The sequence below is a fragment of the Gossypium hirsutum genome, chromosome A13 (assembly GCF_007990345.1).
Source record: "Gossypium hirsutum isolate 1008001.06 chromosome A13, Gossypium_hirsutum_v2.1, whole genome shotgun sequence".
Lineage (NCBI taxonomy): Eukaryota > Viridiplantae > Streptophyta > Magnoliopsida > Malvales > Malvaceae > Gossypium > Gossypium hirsutum.
Window position 1 is genome coordinate 15373596 of NC_053436.1, and position 23565 is coordinate 15397160.

The window sequence follows — 23565 nt, forward strand, 5'->3', positions numbered from 1 at the left end:
GGGTTCGAGTGCGCTGAAGCACATTATCCTCCTATTTATGAGTTGAAGAGGGACCATGAATAATTCTAAACATTATGTCAAAAAGAACAATTATGATAAGAATCTACAATGAAATTATTATAAAAACTTTCAAATATATTGTTTTTACAAAATTCAAATAATTAAGCTATTTAAAATAATTAAATTCAAAGTTTAAAAAATCTGACTTGAAAAATACCAATCATGATTTTTTGTTTAAAATACACGGACTAAAATTGATTAGTTTAAAAAGTATATACACTAAACTTAATAAATTAAGATATAAAGAAAGATTAAGTCCATAACTTATAGTACAAAAATTAATAAAATGATTGGACTAACTAATAATATCACTATAAAAAGCAGATAGATTAAATTGGTTAAAATGTATTCCAAGTCATTTTACTTTTCATGTATTTAGAATTTAGTCTATTTATTTTTATATTCAAGAATTTAGTCCTTACATTTTTTAGATTTAAAAAATTAAGTTTAATTATTAACATTGTTTAAATTATTTTGTTAAATTATTATTCCGATATTTTGAAATTAAAAAAAATCACTTGATATAGCCGTATAACAAAAGACTAATTATGAATCTAAATTTAATGAATAATTTTAACAGCATTAACAATCAAACTTACGTTTTTAGATCTAAAAACTTAAGGAGGTTAAAAACTTAAATTTCAGTATCGTAGAGGGACTGTAACTACAATTAGACCTTTTTACTTTTCCGCTCTATCTTATATCATTTTTTTTTCATGGTTATCTGGTTCAAGTTTCAACTCCATTAATGGATTATTCAATAAAAATTGAAAAAGAAGAAGGTAAAAAACCAAAAGTACACCTGTCGGACCAAAGGTAAGAGAGGACACCTGTGACATACAAGGGGCATTACGCTGTGTCCCCCACCCTGCCCCTTTCTATGCATCTCTGTCTTCGCCGCTTTTGTATCTTTTTCTTGTCCCGCTTTACTTCAATTTGTCTAATCCCTCTTTCTTTTTCTCTTTGATCATAGTAAACAACAAAAACAGGGAAAATAAGGCAAAGAAAATCTTTCAACCATGGTGGGTCTCGGCGATAACAACAATCCCAGTTGCCAAAACAACATCAGCAGCAAAGCAAAAGACAAGAAGAAGAACAAGAAGAAGAAGCGTGGGGGAAGCAAGAGAAAGATGACGGCTGAGCAAACATCGGCTTTCAAATCGGTGACCGAATGGGTTTATTTAGACAGGCACCAGAACCCCAATTCTTCTTCGACGGCGGGTTTATCGTCGTGGGTGGTGGATGATTTTGGTGTGCAAAAGAGTTTGGGGAGAGGGATGGAGAAAATGGTGTTTGAATTGCATTCCCATTCGAAACACAGTGATGGGTTCTTGTCTCCTTCTAAGCTCGTTGAGAGAGCACATGGCAATGGGGTGAGTCACAGAGTCTGGGTACTTCTTTTTTGTTTGTCATAAATCGGCATCTGATATGGGTTTTAGATTTTTTGAATGAATGGATAGAAGCCCATGATGTGTTTGATTGAATTGCTGAAATAGAATAGTAGTGATAGTACTTTGTTGTGTGTGAATCTGTTGGGAATACTGTTCTTGATGTACATTGTTTTTATTCAACTGTAGATTGATTTTTATGGTTTGAACTCATAAGGCTATGTGATTGTACTGAAGGCTATGACTATGGTTATCCTTCTTGAAATATTTATTCGTTTAGGTATGGGACATGATTGTACCATCCAAAGTAATTTAGGCTGACTTCATCTGTCACTTGTGTTCCAAGTTTGTAATTTCATTTTTCCTACAAATTTAAAGGCTACTGTATACTATTTAGTAGCTTTATTTATGAAATCTCTGAGGGTCCATATCTTTGTATGTTAGTGGTTCATTGATGGTGAAAATGGGCTATAAATGTACAGATTTTGATGGCGAGTAGCAAGAAGTAGCTATAAATATTTGTTAGATTGGCATTTCAAAGGAGGGTGTCAGGGTCATTGATGTTGGAGCTTGGTCTAATCCAGGTCAAAACTGCGTAGCAATGACCCATGACAGGTGACAAAAATTAATGTGTTTAACAGTACAGATTCTCCTGTTTGTCTTGAGTAAAAAATTTGTACTATCTAACACTTACGTCCAAGTATTGTAGATTGTCTATAAAAAAAAGTATGGTAAGACTGACTTTCATGTGTCACTTTTGCTCCAAATTTGTAATTTCATTTTTCCTAGTGCTGGTCTTTTTTTCTTGCTTTCATATTTAAAGGCTACTGTATACTATTTAGTACTTGTAGTTCTGAAATTTATGAGGTTTATTGATGGTGAAAAAGGGGTTATAAATGTATAGATTTTGATGGTGAGTTCCAGCAAGAAGTAAGCTGCAAATGTTAGTGAGATTGGGATTTCAAAGTAGGGTGTTAAGGGTTATGGATGTAGAAGCTTGGTCTACTCCACCTATGAAGTAAATAGATTCTAGGTTAGGCACATAAATGGTTAAAACTACTTAGCAATGATTCATGACAAGTGACAAAAATTAATATGTTTAAAAGAACAGGTTCTTCTGTTAATCATTTTCTTTTTAAACACAAACACAATCATATGACTGAAGAAACAGAAAAGAAGTTTCTGTAATTGAAACTAGGACAGGTTTTTGGTAGTTTTTTGATGATGTTATTTGCCTTCTTTTCTTCTTTTTGAATAGTGAAATATTTTCTTCGTTTTTTTGGTTTTAAGCCAGTTTTGTTTTAACAAGCCTTTTACTGTGACATTGTCCTCTTTTTGGTTGAATGTTGCTTTGACTTTGCATTTGAACAATTCCTTTGCACATGCATGCATGTATGTGTCTCTAGTGTGGTTTGTTTTCGGTATGTGTGCATATACCTTTTGCTTGAGTTTGTAGTTTCCGGTTATTGTCCTGACAAAATGGACTACTCAGACTTATGTTTCTTTGGTTTGGTAACTTTGGCATTTTTATCTAGGAAGCTGTTACAGAAGAAACGCACAATGGAATGGCTGAATTAAGCTTGAATTCCCAAGTATATCTGAACTTTGAGAATAAAAGGCAAATTACGAAACCAATTTCTAGTATTTTAGGAAGAATTCGGGGATCCTTTGGAACTATCTATTTCTAGCATATTGTAACTTTGTAATCTTCGTATTTATTTCTTTCTACTGTTTCTTTGAATAAATTGGCAGGTTTTACATATCGATTCTTTAACCCCTTTTAAGTAATTGGAATATGATTAGCATATTGTGTTCAGAACAGGTGAAAGTTCTTGCTCTGACAGATCATGATACAATGTCTGGAATCACCGAAGCTGTAGAAGCTGCTCGCAGATTCGGTATCAAGATAATCCCTGGTGTTGAGATCAGCACCATATTCTCTCCAAGGTTCTTGTTTGGTTAATACAATTATCATCGTAAATGGAAAAAAAAAATTATTGTAGAATCAGTCGTAGAAGTGCCTCGCATATTGTTTGGTTGTTTTCTGTGTATTTCTGCACCTCTTATGTTTCATTTATTGATTCAAAAGCAGAAATCCTGAAATGGAGGAACCAGTGCACATCCTTGCATATTACAGCGGCTGTGGGCCCATGAGGTATGAGGAGCTGGATAAATTATTGGCTAACATAAGGGAGGGACGTTATGTACGTGCTAAGGACATTGTTTTGAAACTCAATAAACTCAAGCTACCTCTTAAGTGGGAGCATGTTACAAAGATTGCAGGCAAGGGAGTGGCTCCCGGGAGATTGCATGTGGCTCGAGCTATGGTTGAAGCAGGTTATGTGGAGAATCTAAAGCAAGCTTTTGCAAGATATTTATATGATGGAGGACCTGCTTATTCCACGTAATCTTTTCTTTGTATCTTTTCCCGCTGAACATGTTCAATGCATATTTCTTCGCGTTTGGTGATGATTTATGAAGAATTTGTTTTGGTCCTTGTTACAGAGGAAGTGAGCCTCTTGCAGAAGAAGCAGTGCAGCTGATATGTGAAACTGGGGGTTTAGCAGTCCTCGCTCATCCTTGGGCACTAAAAAATCCGATTCCTATCATAAGACGGTTAAAAGATGCAGGCCTTCACGGAATGGAGGTTTATAGAAGTAATGGAAGACGGGCAGGTATTAGATTTGTTGTCTTAATATCCTTCTTTAACATCAGCAAGTTTTCATTTACGAACTTGGACAAAAAAAAAAAAATAGAGTAATGCTCATGGTAATGCTCCATTATTTTCATACAGTTGCACAATTAGATTCTACCCCTGCATAATTGCATATTTGCTTTAGACAAAGATGATCCAAGACTGCTGCTAGTTAAAAGCTTTTTACGTCTTTTGGGTTTACACTTTACAGCATACAATGACTTAGCGGATACGTACAACCTTCTGAAGCTTGGAGGGTCAGATTATCATGGGAGAGATGGCCATGGTGAGTCCGAACTAGGAAGCGTGAACCTTCCAGTGGTGGTTCTGCACGACTTTCTTAAGGTAGCTCGACCTATCTGGTGCAGTGCCATTAAGGACATTCTAGAGGGTTATGCAAAGGAACCCTCTGACACAAACCTCGCCAAGATAGCGAGATTTACAAGGATGGGCAGTTTCAAGGGAACTTCTCCCTCGAGTTGTGGCAAGGACTTGATTGATCGTTGTTTAGCATCGTGGTTGACTGCCGAAGAACGGCAGAACGATGAATTCGAGGCCATTAGGTTGAAGCTTTCCCATGCTACGATCAACCTTAGTGGAGTTCAAGTTCCTATAGAGACCAAATAGTACTTGATTGGAGGAAAAAAAAAAAAAGACTAGGTACCATTTGCTTCTTGCCATTGTTGCAAAGATAAAGAGCGAGTGGCATATTCTTTTGGTTTTGTTAAAATCCCAACTAAACTAATCACATTTGGTGATTCAACCTGTGTGTATTTTTGGTTTTATTGCCCAAGTATAAACCATGTACCATCTATATCTTGCCTTATTTTTTTTGTTCTAATGCTTTGCTCTCTAGAACCACATTAATATCTCTATTATTTTTATTTTCTTTAATTATTAATTTTTTTAAATATATATGTAGAAATTTTAAAAATGAAAAATATTCCCGTGCCAAAAAAACCTACTATTAACTATTACTACTAGAGATCTTAAGTACGGTGGATATTAACTAATTTACATTATAAATTTTTATTTATCAAATAAATCGAACTTTTGATTTAAGTAAATTACATAATTTAACTTTAAATCACTTATAATAACAACGATAAATTATTTTAACAAAATAGTTGAATCTAGATCGTAAAATAACCTTGTTAAGGTACTAACATCAAGGAGGTTATAGCTATTTGGAAAATCGAAAAAAGCCATACAAGAAAAGGGACTTGATTTTTTTTCCTTTTGGGGTTTCAAGTTAAAAAAGAAGAAGTAAGAATGAAGGTTTTGTCAAATAATTTCGGTTACTAGAGAAGTCACGACAGTTTAGGGAATATTCAAAAAGAAAGCAAGGAGGTGAAAGAGAGGGAACTTTTCGAAGTTATTTTTAAGAAAATTAAATTTCAATTACTTAAAAGAATAAACTCATAATTATTATTTTTAAGAAATCATTATTCAATTGATTATGAGTTTATTCTTAAGTTTAAGTGTTTTCTTTCCACTTTTTAATAATTAAAATTAAAATAAAAATAGTAAGGATCAAATTGACAAAAACTATAAAAACTGAGGAGCTAAATCTGTTATTGTACCTAATCTTTTAATAAGTCGAGTAGCAAATCGAAAAGCGGAAAAACCAAGAGAAACTAAATTTGCACAAATCAGTAAGTCCTCAGAATTTAAGTGAATAATAAGCATCTGTTTATTGATATATTATTAAGTTTTTTTTTTGTTTTTTGGTTTTGCCATTGAAAAGATCATTGCCATTAAATAGTATTAGTAGAGAGAAGTTTCAGACAAAATATGCAATAATTTTAGAAACTGCTTGGTGTTAATAAGAATTAAAACAAGAAAAATCAATTACAAATTACAAGTGCATAGATAAATTATATTCTTTTTAAGACTCTAATATATGGGGCAAACCAGACAATTTCAGCAATGATTTGAAGGACCAATGTCATACACTCTTCGGAATAAAACAGCAGCATGGATGGATCCCTATGAAAGCACCAACTATTTAGCATCCGAACCATTGGAAAAGAAAACTATCGTGTTGAAAGCCAAGAAAAACTATCGTGTCGAAAACCAAGGTTGTGTCGGAATAAATGTGCAGACAAAATTATCTGAATTTTCCGATTTCCATCTTTTTCTTCATCCTTCTTTGACCATGGTATACGAACGTGTCAATTATCCCTGCGACTGTGAAGATACCTGAATGGGAAGTAACACAATCGCATTAGGACTAGGTTCAGTCATGAATAATTATATTACAAGTCTTCATTTTTTTTTCTAAACTAATCTTACACAATACATATTCGGACATAGTATGATAATATGACCGACCGTCCACAAATATCTGACATTCAAGTAGGAAAATATAGTTAGAGTAATGATAGTACCTCCGATTACAGCACAGATATTGGTGATGAAGTGCAAAAATGAACTATGCTCCTCCTTAAAAGTGACCTGCACAAGGAAAAACGAAATGTGATGTTATACCGTGTTTTTCTAGATGTATTTTAGTTAATATCTTTAGCAAATCAACATTAGATTATGTTTCCCTCTCTTACTTTTCGATGCGTATCTTTAATCACCATTCAAATGTATCAGCTTCTGGACTCTGATCGGGTCCTATGCATGTGAACGGCGAGGAAAGATGTATATGAAAATAACAGAGGGAAACCAAAAACCTTGCAAAAAGGACTACCATGAAGCTTTAAGCAGGCAAAGCACACGAGACTTTCCAATATAAGCAGACTACCATGTTTATTTAAGGTTTTAGGGTTCAAGTGAAGAGAGAACAACTTAAAACAAAACAAACACGAGACAAGACGATAAAATGAAAAGCAACTATGCAGCTTGACTTCTCATTTTTCTTTAAGTACTCATGTCTGACAAAATCCGGACAGGGATATCAGGATATCATACCTCCAAGGGCCCTAAAAAATATGGAAAAGCTTGAAAGAATTTGAACATGCTTGTGTAAGATATATCCATACCCGACCCGCACCTCCAAGTCAAAGTAACATAAACAAACAATATGGAGAATAAAAAAAAGATTCTACTGACAGCAGAAATTACCTATATCGTCATGAAACAACACTACAGATACCTTGTTGAACATGAAAGGAACCTACCTTGATCGGAGAAAAGTCATAGTAGAAGAAAACTCCAGGTTGAGAATTAGGGCTAATGTACTCCAAATCCTTGAAATGCTCCGTCACGGAATACTGTGCAATAGGAATGCAAGCAAATCTCAGAACATGATGCTATAAATATGATAAAAAAAAATGTGATTCTTATTCTCAATGTGCCAACTTTCAAGCAGTACCTGATTCGATTTAACAGTGCGGCCTCTAATGTCAGTATATATTGTGGGTACAACCTGCAATATTAAACAAGATATTAGTTGAGACAAGTCCGTGCATTGGCTCCATGTATGTTAGAGAGATCAATACTCTAAAACTTTTTCATTCTTTTCCAAAACTGATTCCCCCAACCTGCTGCCATTGGCATGAAAATGACAGTGAAGTCGCAGGATAATGTTAATCTGCCAATAAAAGAGCTTAAAAACAAGGAACATTCATAGATACTTCAAAATACCAACCTTGATGAAGTACTGGTACATCCCATTTGAGGTTTCATGGGTCCAATGTCCCCTAAATAGTGATATAAAATAACCATTAAAAAATTTTAGTACTTGCATTTGGTTTCACTTTCATATTGAAAAGGAACATACCGAAAGAATAAATAAGTCTTTAAAGAATGAGAGTGCCATGAAGAAAAAGAATGAACTATTACCCATCAAGAGGATTTACCACACCGGGGAAGTATTCACCAAAAGCTAACCTATTGATTCTGTGACTTATCTATGTTGTACACCACAAATATAAAGTATCAGTACCATTCAAAATTTGTAACAAATGTAAAGCATATATATAAATAGCACATAACAGTTCCATTAAAAAATGGAACTTAAATACAAAGATGAGTCTCACATTGTAACTGTCCTTATGGACAGACATCAAGTCATCAAAGAAAATGTTCGACTGATGAAAAGTTTTGCCAGGTGCAAAATGAAAATTTCCAGCAACCCTATTAACTTCAAGAGATCCGTGAACATTGCATCCTTCACCCTCCTGCTCTTTTATCCTTTCGAAAAAGCCTTCTCTTTTGCACTGGACAGCAGAAAAGAAAAAAACAAAAGAGAGTAAAAAACGAGAAATATCAAGACAGAAAGTTCAATTTGTTTTCCTGTTGTAGGGAGCAAGAGGATGAAAATTTTCCAAAATATAAGATCCCATCAATTCTTAGCACATGCAGTACATTAAATACCAAACAGCACCAAAACAATACTCAAGGAAAGAACTTGGAAAGAAACCTGGTCAATCAAGTCTGCATTAGTCATTGCCCACCCTTTTCGACGATATGCGTCACGAACCTCTTCGCAGGAGTTACAACAGTCATCATCTGACTGCACCATAGGGAAGGAAAAGAGAAAACCTTTCGTAAGTGGTATGTAAACAATCAAATAATTAGCAAGGATGTTACATATGGGATAAGCATTCCAGTTAAGCTTGTATAGCAACCTTAACATCATTTTATCATACTAATTTCAGTAGTGTCTTCAAGGATAAGCCAGAAGTAAAGATTTACAAACTGCACAAAGATTAACTTAAGGGGAATTTAGCTCCTAAAGGGTGAAAAAAGCTGATATACGAAGTATACTTTTCCAATTATGGTTTCTAATATCGCCAACTTTTTAAGAAAACACTAGGTTGTTCTAGAGTCGAGTCGATTTGTATTTCACATAGAATGTTGTAGTTTCTCCATGATCTTTAATTTTAATACAATAACAAGAGGTTCACATATATAGCAGAGACAAATTTAGAGAAATAAACTACACATTAATGTAACAATCAGAAAAAACAAGTATCCTGGTTTTAGAGCAATAAATAGTTTCTTGAATATCTCATGAAAGTTTTCCAGCCAATTACTAGTCAACCACTTAAATGATGTTACTCAACATGCTCCAATAACAGAGTGAGAAAGAGATAAGGACTTCTAGATATAGCACATACCTGCTCTGCACCAAAGCACGAACCACAATATGTCTCATTTTGTTCAAGCCTGCCACCATGTCTCTGCAGAGGTTTCTCAATCTGAAAGAAAAAAAAAATTGAATTAGGCCAAAACAAACCAAATGGAGTTAATGACATAAACAAGTAAAAAGAAATACGAAGAAGACTATTTAATTAAGGAGTGATAACATCAAATGCCAACATGTCAGTAACTTAGGGTAAAGGAGATTGCAACAACTTAATAAGGGTCCTTAGTGCAAAAGTATACCCGTCACATGTATGACCAGTAATTAACAATCAAACACTCAGATAAGATTAGCATCCTAAAGCTGCTATCTTTCCTTACTGGTTAACAGAATAAGCCTGAAAACCACCTTGTCTTTCTTTCTTGCATGTTTACTTTCACTTTTCCTCGTGTTTTACCTTCAAAATTTAAACCTAGAGGAACCTTTAAGAAAAAACAAAAGTTTTCAGCATCTTCTCGATTCTGAACTACGAACAATTACTTGAAAATTTTCAGTCACCACGGGGACTGCTGCTGGTAGATCTGTTCTAAAACAGCCGATATTCATTAGAACTTAAAAACTTATATTCTCTCTTTCCTTAAATAGAAATATAATACTAAAACATAGATAATAGTCCACTGTTTCCAGTTTCTTATCTTCTCTTACCAAGTTAAATGGCACTGAGGATTAACAGATACACACTCATGAGCTATAGAAGACTATTTTAGAATTCTTTGATATCTCCAACTTTCCTTAAAAACTAAGCTACATAGCCTATAGGCGGAATATGTTTGGCAAAAAGCTCATTATCTTTGCCTAGAAGAACTTCACACTATTTGATCATGTGCCTCAACTATAGTTGTATTAGGAAGCACAAATAACTTCCCTTCGAATATTAAAAATCATGTCTTCACTTTCATTTTAATACTTTATATCTTTCAATTGTTCCTATCTAGCAAATTGCCAACCATGTAACACATCATTCTATGGTACATAAATAATTTCTATTAAAGGCAAGTCATGCTTCAAAACCAAGAAATGCAAATGCGAACAAGAAGGGCTAAAGAATTATATTTCAATTACCTTTGGTGCTCCTATACCATCTGGCTTGGATTCTATCACATCACCATTAGTATTGATTCTTTTCTTAATTATATCATGTTTCTGCACATAAACATAGCAAGTTCACGAATGGAAGCAGTTAAAATAAATCAAAATAAACAGTTAAAACATTGAGCAATAATCATCTGAGCATCTGCTGCACTCCACATACTATGTCAAGATGTTGCTCGCCACTGATATCCATAGCATCAACACTGAGTATCGAACAGGGAATTGCCGGAAAAGTGACATCAAACTGCCAGTCCAAACAGAAATGGGGTGTAAACAAAGCATCAAATATTGTTTTACTAATACATTTAAACCACGACAACAAACAAACATGAAAAATTTTCAACATAAAAGGCTCTAACATTTGCTTTGAGCATTCCGCATCAGTAGTAAATCAAGTAGAAAGTTTTAAAAAATATCATGAAAACTCGCACACAAGACATAAACTTGAAACAATGTATAGAACTAACTTTTAGAAGTCAACAAATTCAGAATATGAACCCAGGAAAGTCGTTTAACAACAAGTGGGAATAGATGGTTACATTTATGCGGAAGGTTTCCCCTCTTGAAGTATCCACCAATAGCTTCGTCTCCGTAACTGTGTGCAGGTACAGTCCTGCAAAAAAAAAAAAAGCAGTCCACATAATCACAATACTCATGATAGAAGAATTAAACATCACCAGGTCCCAACAACAAAGTTATATCTTTTATTAAAAACATATAATGAGGATTTCATTCTAGTCTAAGTTGCTTAACTTCCAGTTAATTGCTTATAAAATTAACACCTTAAGTGAAAGACCAAATATAAAAGGCAATTAATGTAGCTTCTAAAATACCTGTATCTACATTAGTACAAGAACTTTTATACTCACTTACTCAAAGATCTTACCTTTCAATTGAACACACACACACAAAGAAAAAACCCAAATTTGTAAAGTTAAATATACATACAAAAATTCAAACGACACGAATTTGCATATGTAAAAATAAGATCAACCTCAAATTTGCATATATAAATATAAGAACAACCCAAAATTGTAATGTTCATATTCATAAAGAAAATCAAAAGAAATAGAACAAAAGATTGACTTACTGAATTCGGAAAAGACGAGTAAGAGTATGGCAAGAGAAGAGACAAGGGTGATAATGCCACCAGAAAGTGAACGGGTGAAGAAATCTTCATTGACTTTCGGGTAGGCGTCTAAATTCCGTAGCTTGCTTAAGACGGTGTTCTTCATGGCCAACCCCTTTTTCTCCGGCGTCGGAAAAAAAAACTAAACAGAAACCAAAAAACAAAGATCCCCAAGCTCTGAAACCCTCTAAAGAAAGAAAAAAATTTGGTTTAAATTATATGTTTGCCTGTGTTTTGATAAGAAAATTACTAAATCAATTAATATGTACAGAGAAAAAAAGATGCAAATCCAATTAAAGGTTGGGTTTTATTTTTATTTTTATTTTGAAGACGGCGGCGCTTACGAGAAAGCCAGAAAGGAGAGAGAGTGACAGAGAGGCCGTCGTCAAAGGCTACCCTCTGGTACTAGTTTCAGTGAATTTACATAAATGGGCATCAATCATGAGTGCAATCAAATGGGTCAAAAGTCCAATTTGATGTGTTAAAAATGTCGAACCGCATTCATATTTGGGAGTTGTTCTTTCCTTCTTCCGGGAGATTTATTCTTTTTTACTATTTTCCACTAAAGGTCCCTTTTGATATTAAAATTTTAATTTAGTCCATAAAGTTAAAGTTAAAAACTATTTTCATATTTAGGGGCTGGCAAGGGCAGCACTCTAAAATGAAATTTTTTTCTTTTAAGTCTTTTAAAATTTTAAAATTTTAAATTAATAAAGATAAAATTATATTTTAACCCCTAAAATAATAAAAATTAATTTAATCTTTTAAAAATTATAAAAATATAGACTATTAAAATGATAAAATTATATTTTTATTATCGTAAAAATTAAAAATTAATTTCAACTCTCCTAAAAAAAATTTCTGACTTCACAACTATACATCAGCATTTTAATTAAAATGGTCTCTTGACTAACTAATGACATTATAAAAAATTTCACGAATTAATGATATTATAAAAGTAAAGAAACTAAATTATACCAAATCAAAGTATCAAAATAAATCTTAAATTTGAGCTACAACTTGTTTAAAGTCCGAACTACCTCTGCTTAGCTTGAAATATTGTCAATACATTTAAGATAAGAGTTGTACTTACGCTTTAACATAAAAATTAAGATTTTAACAACATATAATATTATAATGTAAGCTTTAAAAAAATATAAACAGGTTTTAGTAAAATTTGAGATATATATTTTTAGTTAAATCAAATATAAAATATGCTAATAAAACAGGAGAAACCTACCATCAACACTTAATTTGAGCATAGTAAACGAAAAAAATCATAATAACTAACCATAAATAAATAGATAAAATAAAACAGTTTACTTTTTGACCATAACAGTCTTGGAAATTTGTAACTTTTTTTCCAATTTTAATCCCCGTGATAATGTGGCACATTTTCACATGGATTAAAATTAGGAAAAGTTGTCAAATTCTAAAATTAATGTGAATAAAAAAAAGTATGAAGTTGAGAAAAATCACCAAATTTAGGACTAAATATCTATTTATCCCACTAAAATTCCTGAGAGAAAAGAAAACATTCACACCTTTCCTAATCGGGTTTTGTTGGCAGAATGAAGAACACTGATTTTCTGTGTTTATATTTCTCAAACAAAAGCGTTTGTGAAAATTCTTGTGACAAAAAAAAAGAAAGGAATTTGTCCTGTTTATATAAATGTACTGCTTTATGGCATTGTTTCACAATTTAGGAAAAGATTATCGTCCCAACTTGTAATTTGTTAGTAGTCTTGGTTTTTTGTTCCTTGTTTAATTTATTGGTCATTAAAGTACAACACTTCTTTTACACGTTTTCCAACTTTTTCCTTTATACAAAATATAGTTTCATTATTTTAACGCTTTTTTTTCTTTGTTATTTCTTTTGTTGTTGATGTGTTGTAGTGAGCCACTCACTTAATTTTAAAAACTCATTTAAAAAAAAATGAGAGGATTTAAATAAAGATATAGATTTAAAAAAGAGTTTAGATAAAAATAATTTTTTTTTATTTTTTAAATAGGCTGAACTTGGATAAGAATTTTTTTCCTAGTCTTTTGCTCGAATTTGGCTAATTTTTTTTCCATGTTTTTTGTTGTTTTGATATCATTTTATTATTATATTGCTAACGTATAACTCTTATGTTATTGTTAATTTTGCTACTATTTTAGATACATTTGGTAGCTAAGTTGCTAATATATTTTTAATTTGTTGGGAAATATTTATTTTAAAAATTTTTGGTGTATTTGATATATTTTATTTTTTAATTTTATTTTCATATAAAAAATTTATTAAGGACGAATCGGGCCAGACTTGGGTTTAGCATTTTTTATCTGAGTTGAGTTTGGACAAAATTTTAGACCTATTTTTCGAGTTGAGTTTGACTCAAGTATAGAAAATGGGCCTAAAATTTTGTATCAGCCCTACCTATGATCAGGTCTAGTATGTTGGTTCTATACTTTTTTATGTGTTGAATTATTTGTTTAAATTCAAGTGTAAGAGGATTTTAGTAAAAATATTAGGTACGTTTAAAATATGGGTTAGGTTCAATAGTTTTAATATTCAAAGCTCGAAGTCTGACGTGGCCCGACTTATTTTATAAATTTGTAATATATTATATTGGAAAAATATTTTGTATGCTGCCAGTGAAGTTTTTAGACTCTATAAGAAAGATTATGTGGTTGACGAGTGTTTTACAGGAATATACAAAAATATTAAAAAAATAAATATTAAAAAAAAGATACATGGCCATTTTTAAGGCTACTTGTGAAATAAAAAAATTACACTGCTAGCATAACCAAACATTCACCCTATCATACTATGTTATTTTTTATGTAGGTTTAAATCCGCCAAAAGTCCATGTACTTTTTTGAAAATTAAAATTTAGTCTTTATACTTTAAATTTGAGATATTGAGTTTCTATCTTTTTTTTATTTAAAAATCTTGGTTGCTTAATCAATTTTTGTAACCTCTCCAACCTGGCCTAGACGTTAGGCCTGAATTCAGGAGATTATATCGGCCACTGAGATGGCCTAGCAGAGTTATCGAAATTTATAAAATAGACATTTTAAGACATTTGTTTATCTTAAAAAAAAACTTAGCTTATTTTTGAAAAGACTCATGAGTCAACAGAAATACGATTAATCTAATATTTTTCTTGAAAAAGGTGATTACCACTGAAAACTTAGTTAATTTTTATTTTATTTATTAGTCAAAATAAATTTATAACATAGCAGCGAAAAAGTGATATTTAGTTTTAATTAAGTACAATCAAAATAGTTTTATGCATAGATAATTTGAATCCGTCTTTCAACATCCTAAAATCACATTAAATGTCATGCATACTAAATAAACACTAAACTTAACCTAAGTCTCATGCCACAGTTTAAATAAAATATTATAGTCTCTGAATAACGAAAAATAATAAATCTCAAATATTTCAATAAGCAAAACCAAGCCGAGACCCTCCAGATGCCTTGTTTATGTCCTAACTTGGTAGGTTATCTGTAAAGATGGAGATAACATTGAGAGAACTATGAAGCTCAGTGTGAGTTCCATTGATAAATCTCAATAGTAACATATTTTAATCTCGTGCTTGGCATATTTTTGGATGAATTATCATAAGATTTAGTGAATTTGATGCTCTTAATCCTTTAATTTCATGTTTTATATCCAGATGAGCATAGGAAAGTGAAAAGTGTAATAAAAAGGCCAAAAACGGACAAAATAGGTTTATTTCAGTGCTACACACGACCCAGACACTTCCACACGGGTAATCCACACGCCCGTGTAGACACACGGGCAGACCACACTCTCGTGTTTCATGGTCGTGTCGACTTAAAATCATATCAGAATTGTATACGGCCTGAGCACCTTCACACGAGCGTGGCATACGACCGTGTCCTTCTTGAGCCCAAGTCTAATTCTATTTGGAAAATGCTAATTTTGGGCTATTTTGGCATTCCAAAATCTATATAAACATCCTAGAAGAGGATCAAGGGGAAAAAAATGGAGTAGAAGGCAGAAAATACTCGAAGACAGCCATTGAAATCAGCTCAGAAGCAGGATTTACTTCAAGATTGAATATCTCCATTCAATTTTTACCGAAGTTTTTGAATTTCTTTATGTTTTGTTGTTTTCCCAATTTTGAGATGTTTTCCCCCATCATTATGAACTAAACTCCTTAAATACCTAAGAGAGATGAAACCTAAGACAGATCTTATTATCTTTTGAATTATATGAGAAATACTTGTTCTTACTCTTAATTATGTGTTCTTAATTCTTGCTTTAATATTTTAGGATACTAATTCAAGTCTGATGTGCTTATTCAGTGGAGCAAAAATCTATGTTTAAGAGTAGATCTAGCATAATTAAGCAGAGTTGAATGCAATCCTAGACATAGGACGACTAAATATACCGGATTAGAGCCAAATCTAATAAGGGGGTCCATAGATTGAGTTAATGCGATAATAGGGGTTTTAATTAGAAAGAGATTTCAATTAATCAACCTAGAGTTAGTTGTTTTTAGTCTCGAGAGAGATATTAACATAAATCGGGGATTTCTACGAATTAAGTCAAGTAAATAAATCGTCTAATTTAGAAGTAATAAGTGAAGTCTAGGTGGATTCTTCCTTGGGTATTGTCTTCTCCATCGGTTTTCCAAAAGTATTTTCCAATTTTTTTCTCTGTCGTGTTCTTAGTTAATTAGATAGTTAATCTTAGTTTAAAAACATCCCTTTAATTTTTAAGCTAGGTAATAAAAAGATAGTAATTACTAGTACTTTTAGTCCTTGTGGATACGATATTTCCAGTCTTACCATAACTATACTACTGTTCGATAGGTGCGCTTGCCTTAGTCGAAATTTTTAGATAGTTTAGCGACCATTAAGTTTTTGGCGCCATTGCCGGGGACTAAGATATTAGGAATGCTTAATTTTTATTACTTTAGCCATTTTTATAGTTATTACAATTTAATTTTGTTTTTATTTTAATTACTATTTTTTCTTTTATTTGCTTCTGGTAGGTTTTTATAGTTTATGACTAGAAGAAACCCGTCAGGACCTCTACTTTTTGATAGTGAAATTGAAAGCACAGCTCGTAGAAATCGTAGAGAAATAAGACGAAGTCTACAGTATATAGAGGAAGAGCACGAGGACGACACCAATAATACCAAGGAGATGGCTAAAAATCAAAATAATCCGCTACTTCCTGTGGTTGCCACAAATCCTGTGAATAGAATCCTGGTCTTCGTACTATGTACGACTATGCTAAGCCTAATTTAGCGGGGGCTGAATCAAGTATTGTTAGACCTGCAATTGTTACAAATAATTTTGAACTAAAACCTAACACTATACAAATGATTCAATAGTTTGTTCAGTTTGATGGTTTGTAGGATGAAGACCCAAATACTCATTTGGCCAACTTCTTAGAGTTTTGTGATACTTTCAAAATAAATGGCATTTTTTACGATGCTATTCGTCTTCGGTTTTTTCCCTTTTCATTAAGGAACAAAGCTAAACAGTGGTTGAACTCGTTACCTCGAGGTTCCATCACTACTTGGGAACAAATGACCGAAAAGTTTTTACTATAGTATTTTTCACCGGCTAAAATGGCAAAGTTAAGGAATGATATCTCTTCTTTTGTGCAGATGGATTTAGAAATTCTTAACGATGCATGGGAGAGGTATAAGGACTTATTGAGAAGGTGCCCTCACCATGGGTTACCTTTATGGCTACAGGTTCAAACTTTTTACAACGGTTTGAACCCCTAAACTAGGCAGTTAATCGATGCAGCTGTTGGTGGAACCATAAATAACAAAACACCTGAAAAGGCTTATGGATTTATAGAGGAGATGTCACTGAATAACTATCAGTGGCAAGTCATGAGAACAAAGCCAACAAAATCAGTCGGTGTTTTCAACCTAAATGCAGTCGCCATGCTATCAAACCAGATAGAACTCTTGAATAAAAAGATTGACGGTCTATGTGGTTTTACGCAGGTACATCCAGTGATGTAGTGCTACATGAGTAGAGGTGGAATGGGTAATTCAGAATATTTACCCTTCAACCCCAACATGGAGAATGAGTAAATGAATTATATGGGTAATAATCCTCGACCTCAAAATAATCCTTAGAGTAACACTTACAATGCAGGTTGGGGGAACTACCCAAACTTCTCATGGGGAGGCCAAGGAAATCAGAGACCACCACCCCCTCTAGGCTTCCAACAATAACCTTACCAATAAGAGAAAAAGCCAAACCTTGAAGAGATGATAACGAAGTTTATTTCAGTGGCGGAAACCTATTTTCAAAAAATTGAAACTGCTCTTAAAAATCAATAAGCATCGATTCAAGGACTCGAGAATTAAATAGGACAGCTAGCTAAGATGATTTCGGAGAGACCACAAGGGAGCCTGCCTAGTAACACCGAACCCAACCCAAAAGAGCACGTGAAAGCAGTTACCATAAGGAGTGGGAAAGTGTTAACTGAATCTGAAAAGAAGCTGCCACAAGAAGCTGATAGAAAAGAGGATGAGAAGGTAAAACCCAAAATCAGTAAAAAACTAGTGCTGAGGGAATATAAACCACCAATCTTGTATCCAGCAAAGTTGAAGAAAGACCGCATGGATGCACAATTCGGTAAATTTCTTGAACTTTTTAAACAGTTGTATATTAACTTACCTTTTGTTGAAGCTAAATTTTTGAAGGAGCTTCTAACAAATAAAAGGAAGTTTGAAGAGTTGTCTACAGTAGAACTCAATGAGGAGTGCTCGACCATACTCTAAAATAAACTGCCAACCAAACTGAAAGATCCAGGAAGTTTCACTATTCCCTACTTAATTGGTAGTTTAAATGTTGAGAATGCATTAGCCGATTTAGGCGCTAGCATTAATTTGATGCCTTACAAAATGTTCAAGCAACTTGGCCTTAGGAACCAAAACATACTAGGATGAGCATTCAACTAGCTGATAGATCTATTAAATATCCTAGGGGTATTATTGAAGATGTACTAGTAAAAGTAGATAAATTTATATTTCCTATAGATTTTGTTGTGCTTGGCATGGATGAGGATGTTGAGGTGCCTTTAATTTTGGGTCGCCCATTTTTAGCCACTGCTAGGGCTGTTATTGATGTGGGTGACGGTAAACTTGTACTTAGGGTAGGTGACGAAGAGATTATTTTCAAAATTTATGATGCTATGAGATTTTCTAGAGAACAAGATGACTCCTGCTATTTTATTGATTCTATTGATCATGCTGATTATGCTAGTCAAGATTTGTTACAAGAAATCGTTCATAAGGACACGTTGGAACTATGTCCTGCACAAGGAGAGGATGTAAATGATGATGATTCTGTGTTAGGTAAGACAAAAGCTAAAGTAAATTCTAATGAGTCTTCAATGCGACAGAAGAATTATGAGGGTATTGAGGTAATCAATGAATTGAAATTAAAACCCTCTGTTGAAGAACCTCCTAAATTGGAATTGAAGCAACTACCAAATCACCTAGAATATGCGTTTCTTGGAAATAATTCCACATTACCAGTGATTATTACTTCAGGTTTACAGCAAACCAAAAAGGACGAGTTACTTCAAGTATTAAAGGAGCACAAAAGAGCTATAGCATGGAAGATTTCTGACATAAGAGGGATCAGTCCTTCTTTTTACACACATAAAATTTTAATGGAAGATGAATATAAACCTTGCGTGCAAGCTTAAAGATGACTGAATCCTAACATGAAAGAAGTCGTAAAAGTTGAGGTAATTAAACTTCTAGATGCTTAAGTTATTTATCCTATTTTTGACAGTTCTTGGGTGAGTCCTGTGCAGGTTGTCCCTAAGAAAGGAGGCATGACTGTTGTGGCTAATGAGAAGAATAAATTGATCCCAACACGCACAGTTATGGGATGGAGAGTTTACATTGACTATAGGAAGTTGAACGGTGCCATAAGAAAATATCATTTTCCTTTACCATTCATTGATCAGATGTTGGAAAGATTATCTGGGCATATGTATTATTGCTTCCTAAATGGACCCTTTGGTTACTTCCAAACCCCAATAGCTCCTTAGCACCAAGAGAAAACGACATTTACATGTCCATACGGTACGTTTTCTTATCGAAAAATTCCTTTTGGATTATGTAATGCTCCTGCTACTTTTCAGCGATGCATGTTGGCCATTTTTGATGAACTCGTAGAAGATATTATGGAGGTATTTATGGATGACTTCTCAGTATTTGGTAACTCTTTCCATATTTGCCTTAGAAATTTAAAATGAGTTCTAATGAGATGTGAGGAAACGAACCTTGTACTGAACTGGAAAAAATGTCATTTCATGGTTTGTGAATGTATTGTGTTAGGCCACAAAATTTCTAATAAATGGATCAAGGTTGACAAAGCAAAAATTGAAACTATTGAGAAATTACCTCCCTCTAGTACAGTTAAGGCTATTCGAAGCTTTTAGGACATGCTGGATTTTATAGAAGATTTATTAAAGATTTTTCTAAAATAGCTAAGCCTTTAACAAATTTACTAGAAAATGATATGCTTTTTGGTTTCAATCAGGAATTTTTAGAAGCATTTAACACTCTGAAAGATAAATTAATTAACGCTCCAATTGTAGTTGCACCTAATTGGAATTTACCCTTTGAACTAATGTGTGATGTGAGTGATTTTGCAGTAGGTGCGATTCTTGGACAGTGAAAAGACAAGTATTTTCAACCTATTTATTATGCTAGAAAGACATTGACAGCCACACAAGAAAATTATACGATGACTGAAAAAGAATTACTGGCTGTAGTTTTTGCATTGATAAATTTAGACCATATTTAATATTATCTAAAGTTGTCGTTTACACTGACCATTCAACTCTTTGATATCTCCTTTCTAAATCAGATGCAAAACCTCAACTACTAAGATGGATATTCTTGTTGCAGGAATTTGATTTAGAAATTCAAGATAAGAAGGGAGAAGAAAATCTTGCAGCAGATCATCTATCCAGATTAGAAAATCCACATCTTAAGGAGCTTGATGAACATGAGATAAATGACTCGTTCCCTGAAGAACAACTCTTTCTTTATCTGACTCTGAGGCACCTTGGTTTGCAGACATTGTGAATTATTTGGCTACTAATGTTACACCAAAAGGGTTGACACATCAGTAAAAGAAACGATTCTTTACTGATGTGAAAAACTACTTTTGGACGATCCTTTTCTTTTCCATATATGTGCAAATCAAGTCATTAGAAGATGCGTTACAAAGTCAGAAGCAATTAAAATCTTGGAATATTGCCACTCAGGACCAACTAGAGGACATTACAGTGGGATTAGGATCGCACATAAAACGCTCGAATCAGGTTTTTATTGGCCCACACTATTCAAAGATGCCAACAGGTATGTTACTTCTTGTGATAAATGCCAACGAACAGGTAATATCTCCAAACATGATGAAATACCTCAAACTTATATACTTTCATGCGAAATATTTGATGTATGGGGTATTGATTTTATGGTCCATTCCCTAGCTCATTTGGGAAAAATACATCTTAGTAGCCGTTGATTATATGTCCAAATGGTGAAAGCGCAAGCTTTACCTACTAATGATGCTAGAGTGGTGGTGAGGTTCCTTAAGAAACTCTTCTCTCGATTTGGAACACCTAGAGCAATTATCAGCGATAGGGGTACTCATTTTTGTAATGCTCAATTTGATAAAACCCTTAAAAAATATAGAGTTTACCACAGAACAGCTACCCTTTACCATCCTCAAACTAGGGACAAGTCGAAGTAGCAAACCGAGAGCTTAAACATATCCTAGAAAAAACTGTAGAGTCAAATATGAAGGATTGGACAATGAAAGTAGATGATGCTTTATGGCCTATAGAACTGCTTTTAAGACCCCCATAGAACATCTCCTTACAAACTTGTTTATGGGAAAAGTTGTTATCTACTATTCGAATTAGAGCATAAAGCATTTTGGGTTATAAAATTCCTAAACTTTGATCCCAAACTCGTAGGTGAGAAGAGATTGCTGCAGCTGAATGAGTTAAATGAATGGCGAGCTAATGCATATGAGAACTCACGATTATACCATGATGCTCGTTTAAAGCAACATAAGCAATTTAAGCTGAAATCTTGTCCTGCTATACAACTCAAGGCTCAAATTTTTACTGGGAAGCTAAATCACGATGGTCAAGTCCTTTCATAGTCCAACAGTTTTTCCATATGCACAGTAGAGTAAGTCATCCAACCCAAGGCACTTTCAAGGTAAACAACATCATCTTAAATATAATGTGAGGATTTAAAGATAATAGAGATGAGCTACGACTCCACGAACCTGCCTAAATATGCCCACAAGGTAAGTCGAGCTTAGATTTAAATAAGAGCTCCTCGGGAGGCAACCCGAGCAGTAACCCTACTAAATAAGTTTATTTTTCTTTCATTTTTCATAGTTTAACTGCAGTATTTTTAACACACACGGCCTGACACACGGTATGTCTAAGCTGTGCTCACCACCGGTTGGAACATGGCATGCTTGAGCCGTGAAAAACTTTAAGCTTTAGTGTTGACATTAGAAAGTGGCGAACATGGCCTGGACACACGGGTGTGTCTATGGCCGTGTTAAAACAGGACACATATTTCCCAAAGTGACACACGAGCTGTGATAACTGCCATGGCCATGCAATACGGCCATGTAACCCACATGGCTGATGACACGGGCGTACCTGAGGCTTCAATTTCTCAAAAATTGGCAGAGGCACAGAATGCGTTAAATCACTATGGCCATGAGATGCGGCTGTGTAACTCACACAAACATGAAACATGGATGTGCCTGAGGCCGTGTGGGAACCTAAGCACACACTTTGAAATTTACAACAAGTCAGAATGGAAAATGGCATATACCATGGCCGTGCGCAAAGCCGTGGGCAATCCTGACTACAGAACACGGCATGTTGAACTCATACGGGCGTGGGAGAAGCAAACGAAAGAGCACATGGCCGTGCGATGTGGGCGTGGGCACACTGACTTAAATCAATAGACCACAAACACAAATTAAGATACGGGCGTGTTGAAACTCACACGGGTGTGGGAGAAGCGAACGAAAGAGCATACAGTCATGCAATGCGGACGTGTGTACCACACGGCCGGGTACAGGGCATGTTTAAAAGGCCGTGTGCGATATTGACTTAAAATTTCACGAAAAATACGGGCTAGGAACGAGATACACGGGCGTGGGCCACGACCATGTGGTCTAAAATGGGGCCTACACACTGTGGCCTCCTTTTTTTTAAACCCTAACCTTAAAATTTTCCCATCCCTATTTAAACCTACTATTCACACCATCCTTTTCACTATTTACCCCCTACCTACCGCAGTAAAAAACCTCCCTATTCCGGCCACTATTTTCGACGAGCCACCACATTCCTCTTCTTTTATTTTTCTTCCCCCCTTTCCCCTTTTTTTTTCCTTTTCTTCTCTCTTTTCCCCTTCTTCTTCCCTATGACCAACGCCCACCCGCAGCCCCTGTACGTCTACCCTTTACGCTGACCACTAAGCACCATCGCATGGCCAACCCTCCGACCACCACCAATCATCGGTTCGATTTTTTAACTCATTTATGCTCTATTTATTCTTTAATTTTAATTATTGTTCTGTAACTTTAGTTTTTAGCATTCATTCCTATTGGAAATTTATGACTATGTTATTGCATTTATAGCATAAGATAACTTGATTTTTATTATTATTTTGATTCCTGATTCTAATAATAGTTCTTCGATAGTTTCGGTTTGGTTAATAGTTAAATATGATAGATTCTCTTGCTTATTCCTCACCATTAGTTTTTGATAGTTTGAATTCGTATACACTGAGTTCCGATTTGCATACTGTGAGTTTTGCACTTGTGAACATTAGTGCATATAGGAATAAATGTTACATGATTTACTTTTAACCTTCTCAATGCGTTATTGGATGTTGTGTTTGTTTCATTTTGCTAAGAAATATTTTATCTTTCAGACTCATTATGACAAATACATGCGAAAAGGCCAAACGCAATTCCCACTTCTAAAAAGCGAAAATGAGCGGCATCCTCAACTGCAACCACTGAGATACGCCACCCCTTTCTC

General features: G+C 34.1%; 2 protein-coding genes and 1 non-coding gene across 6 annotated transcripts; 1 reads left to right on the forward strand and 2 right to left on the reverse strand.

The window, feature by feature from the left end:
• Positions 1 to 750: 750 nt before the first annotated feature.
• LOC107893989 (5'-3' exoribonuclease) lies at positions 751 to 4957 on the forward strand. 2 transcript variants are annotated; one of them, XM_016819151.2, is made up of 6 exons: positions 751 to 876; positions 1034 to 1433; positions 3271 to 3395; positions 3541 to 3852; positions 3954 to 4123; positions 4355 to 4957. In XM_016819151.2, exons 2-6 carry the CDS (start codon positions 1080 to 1082, stop codon positions 4768 to 4770), a joined length of 1377 nt encoding a protein of 458 aa, XP_016674640.1. In that variant the 5' UTR covers positions 751 to 876; positions 1034 to 1079; the 3' UTR covers positions 4771 to 4957. The 2 variants fall into 2 exon arrangements, with proteins under 2 accessions (XP_016674640.1, XP_016674639.1); XM_016819150.2 differs by having other exon boundaries at positions 863 to 1433.
• A 989-nt stretch (positions 4958 to 5946) lies between these two features.
• On the reverse strand, positions 5947 to 11980 carry LOC107893988 (endoplasmic reticulum-Golgi intermediate compartment protein 3). Of its 3 annotated transcripts, none has more exons than XM_016819148.2 (14): positions 11807 to 11980; positions 11424 to 11649; positions 10873 to 10946; positions 10494 to 10577; positions 10304 to 10384; positions 9216 to 9296; positions 8516 to 8608; positions 8133 to 8312; positions 7936 to 8003; positions 7742 to 7793; positions 7466 to 7519; positions 7272 to 7364; positions 6534 to 6600; positions 5947 to 6345 (listed from the first exon to the last, which is right to left on the reverse strand). In XM_016819148.2, exons 2-14 carry the CDS (start codon positions 11566 to 11568, stop codon positions 6254 to 6256), a joined length of 1164 nt encoding a protein of 387 aa, XP_016674637.2. In that variant the 5' UTR covers positions 11569 to 11649; positions 11807 to 11980; the 3' UTR covers positions 5947 to 6253. The 3 variants fall into 3 exon arrangements, with proteins under 3 accessions (XP_016674637.2, XP_016674638.2, XP_040940915.1); XM_016819149.2 differs by having other exon boundaries at positions 11424 to 11604; positions 11807 to 11945; XM_041084981.1 differs by lacking the exon at positions 5947 to 6345 and adding an exon at positions 6705 to 6765 and having other exon boundaries at positions 6542 to 6600; positions 11424 to 11935.
• A 5085-nt stretch (positions 11981 to 17065) lies between these two features.
• Positions 17066 to 17172, reverse strand: LOC121213059 (small nucleolar RNA R71). The gene has a single exon (XR_005908428.1). It is a non-coding gene; the product is annotated as a small nucleolar RNA R71 (small nucleolar RNA).
• Positions 17173 to 23565: the final 6393 nt, after the last annotated feature.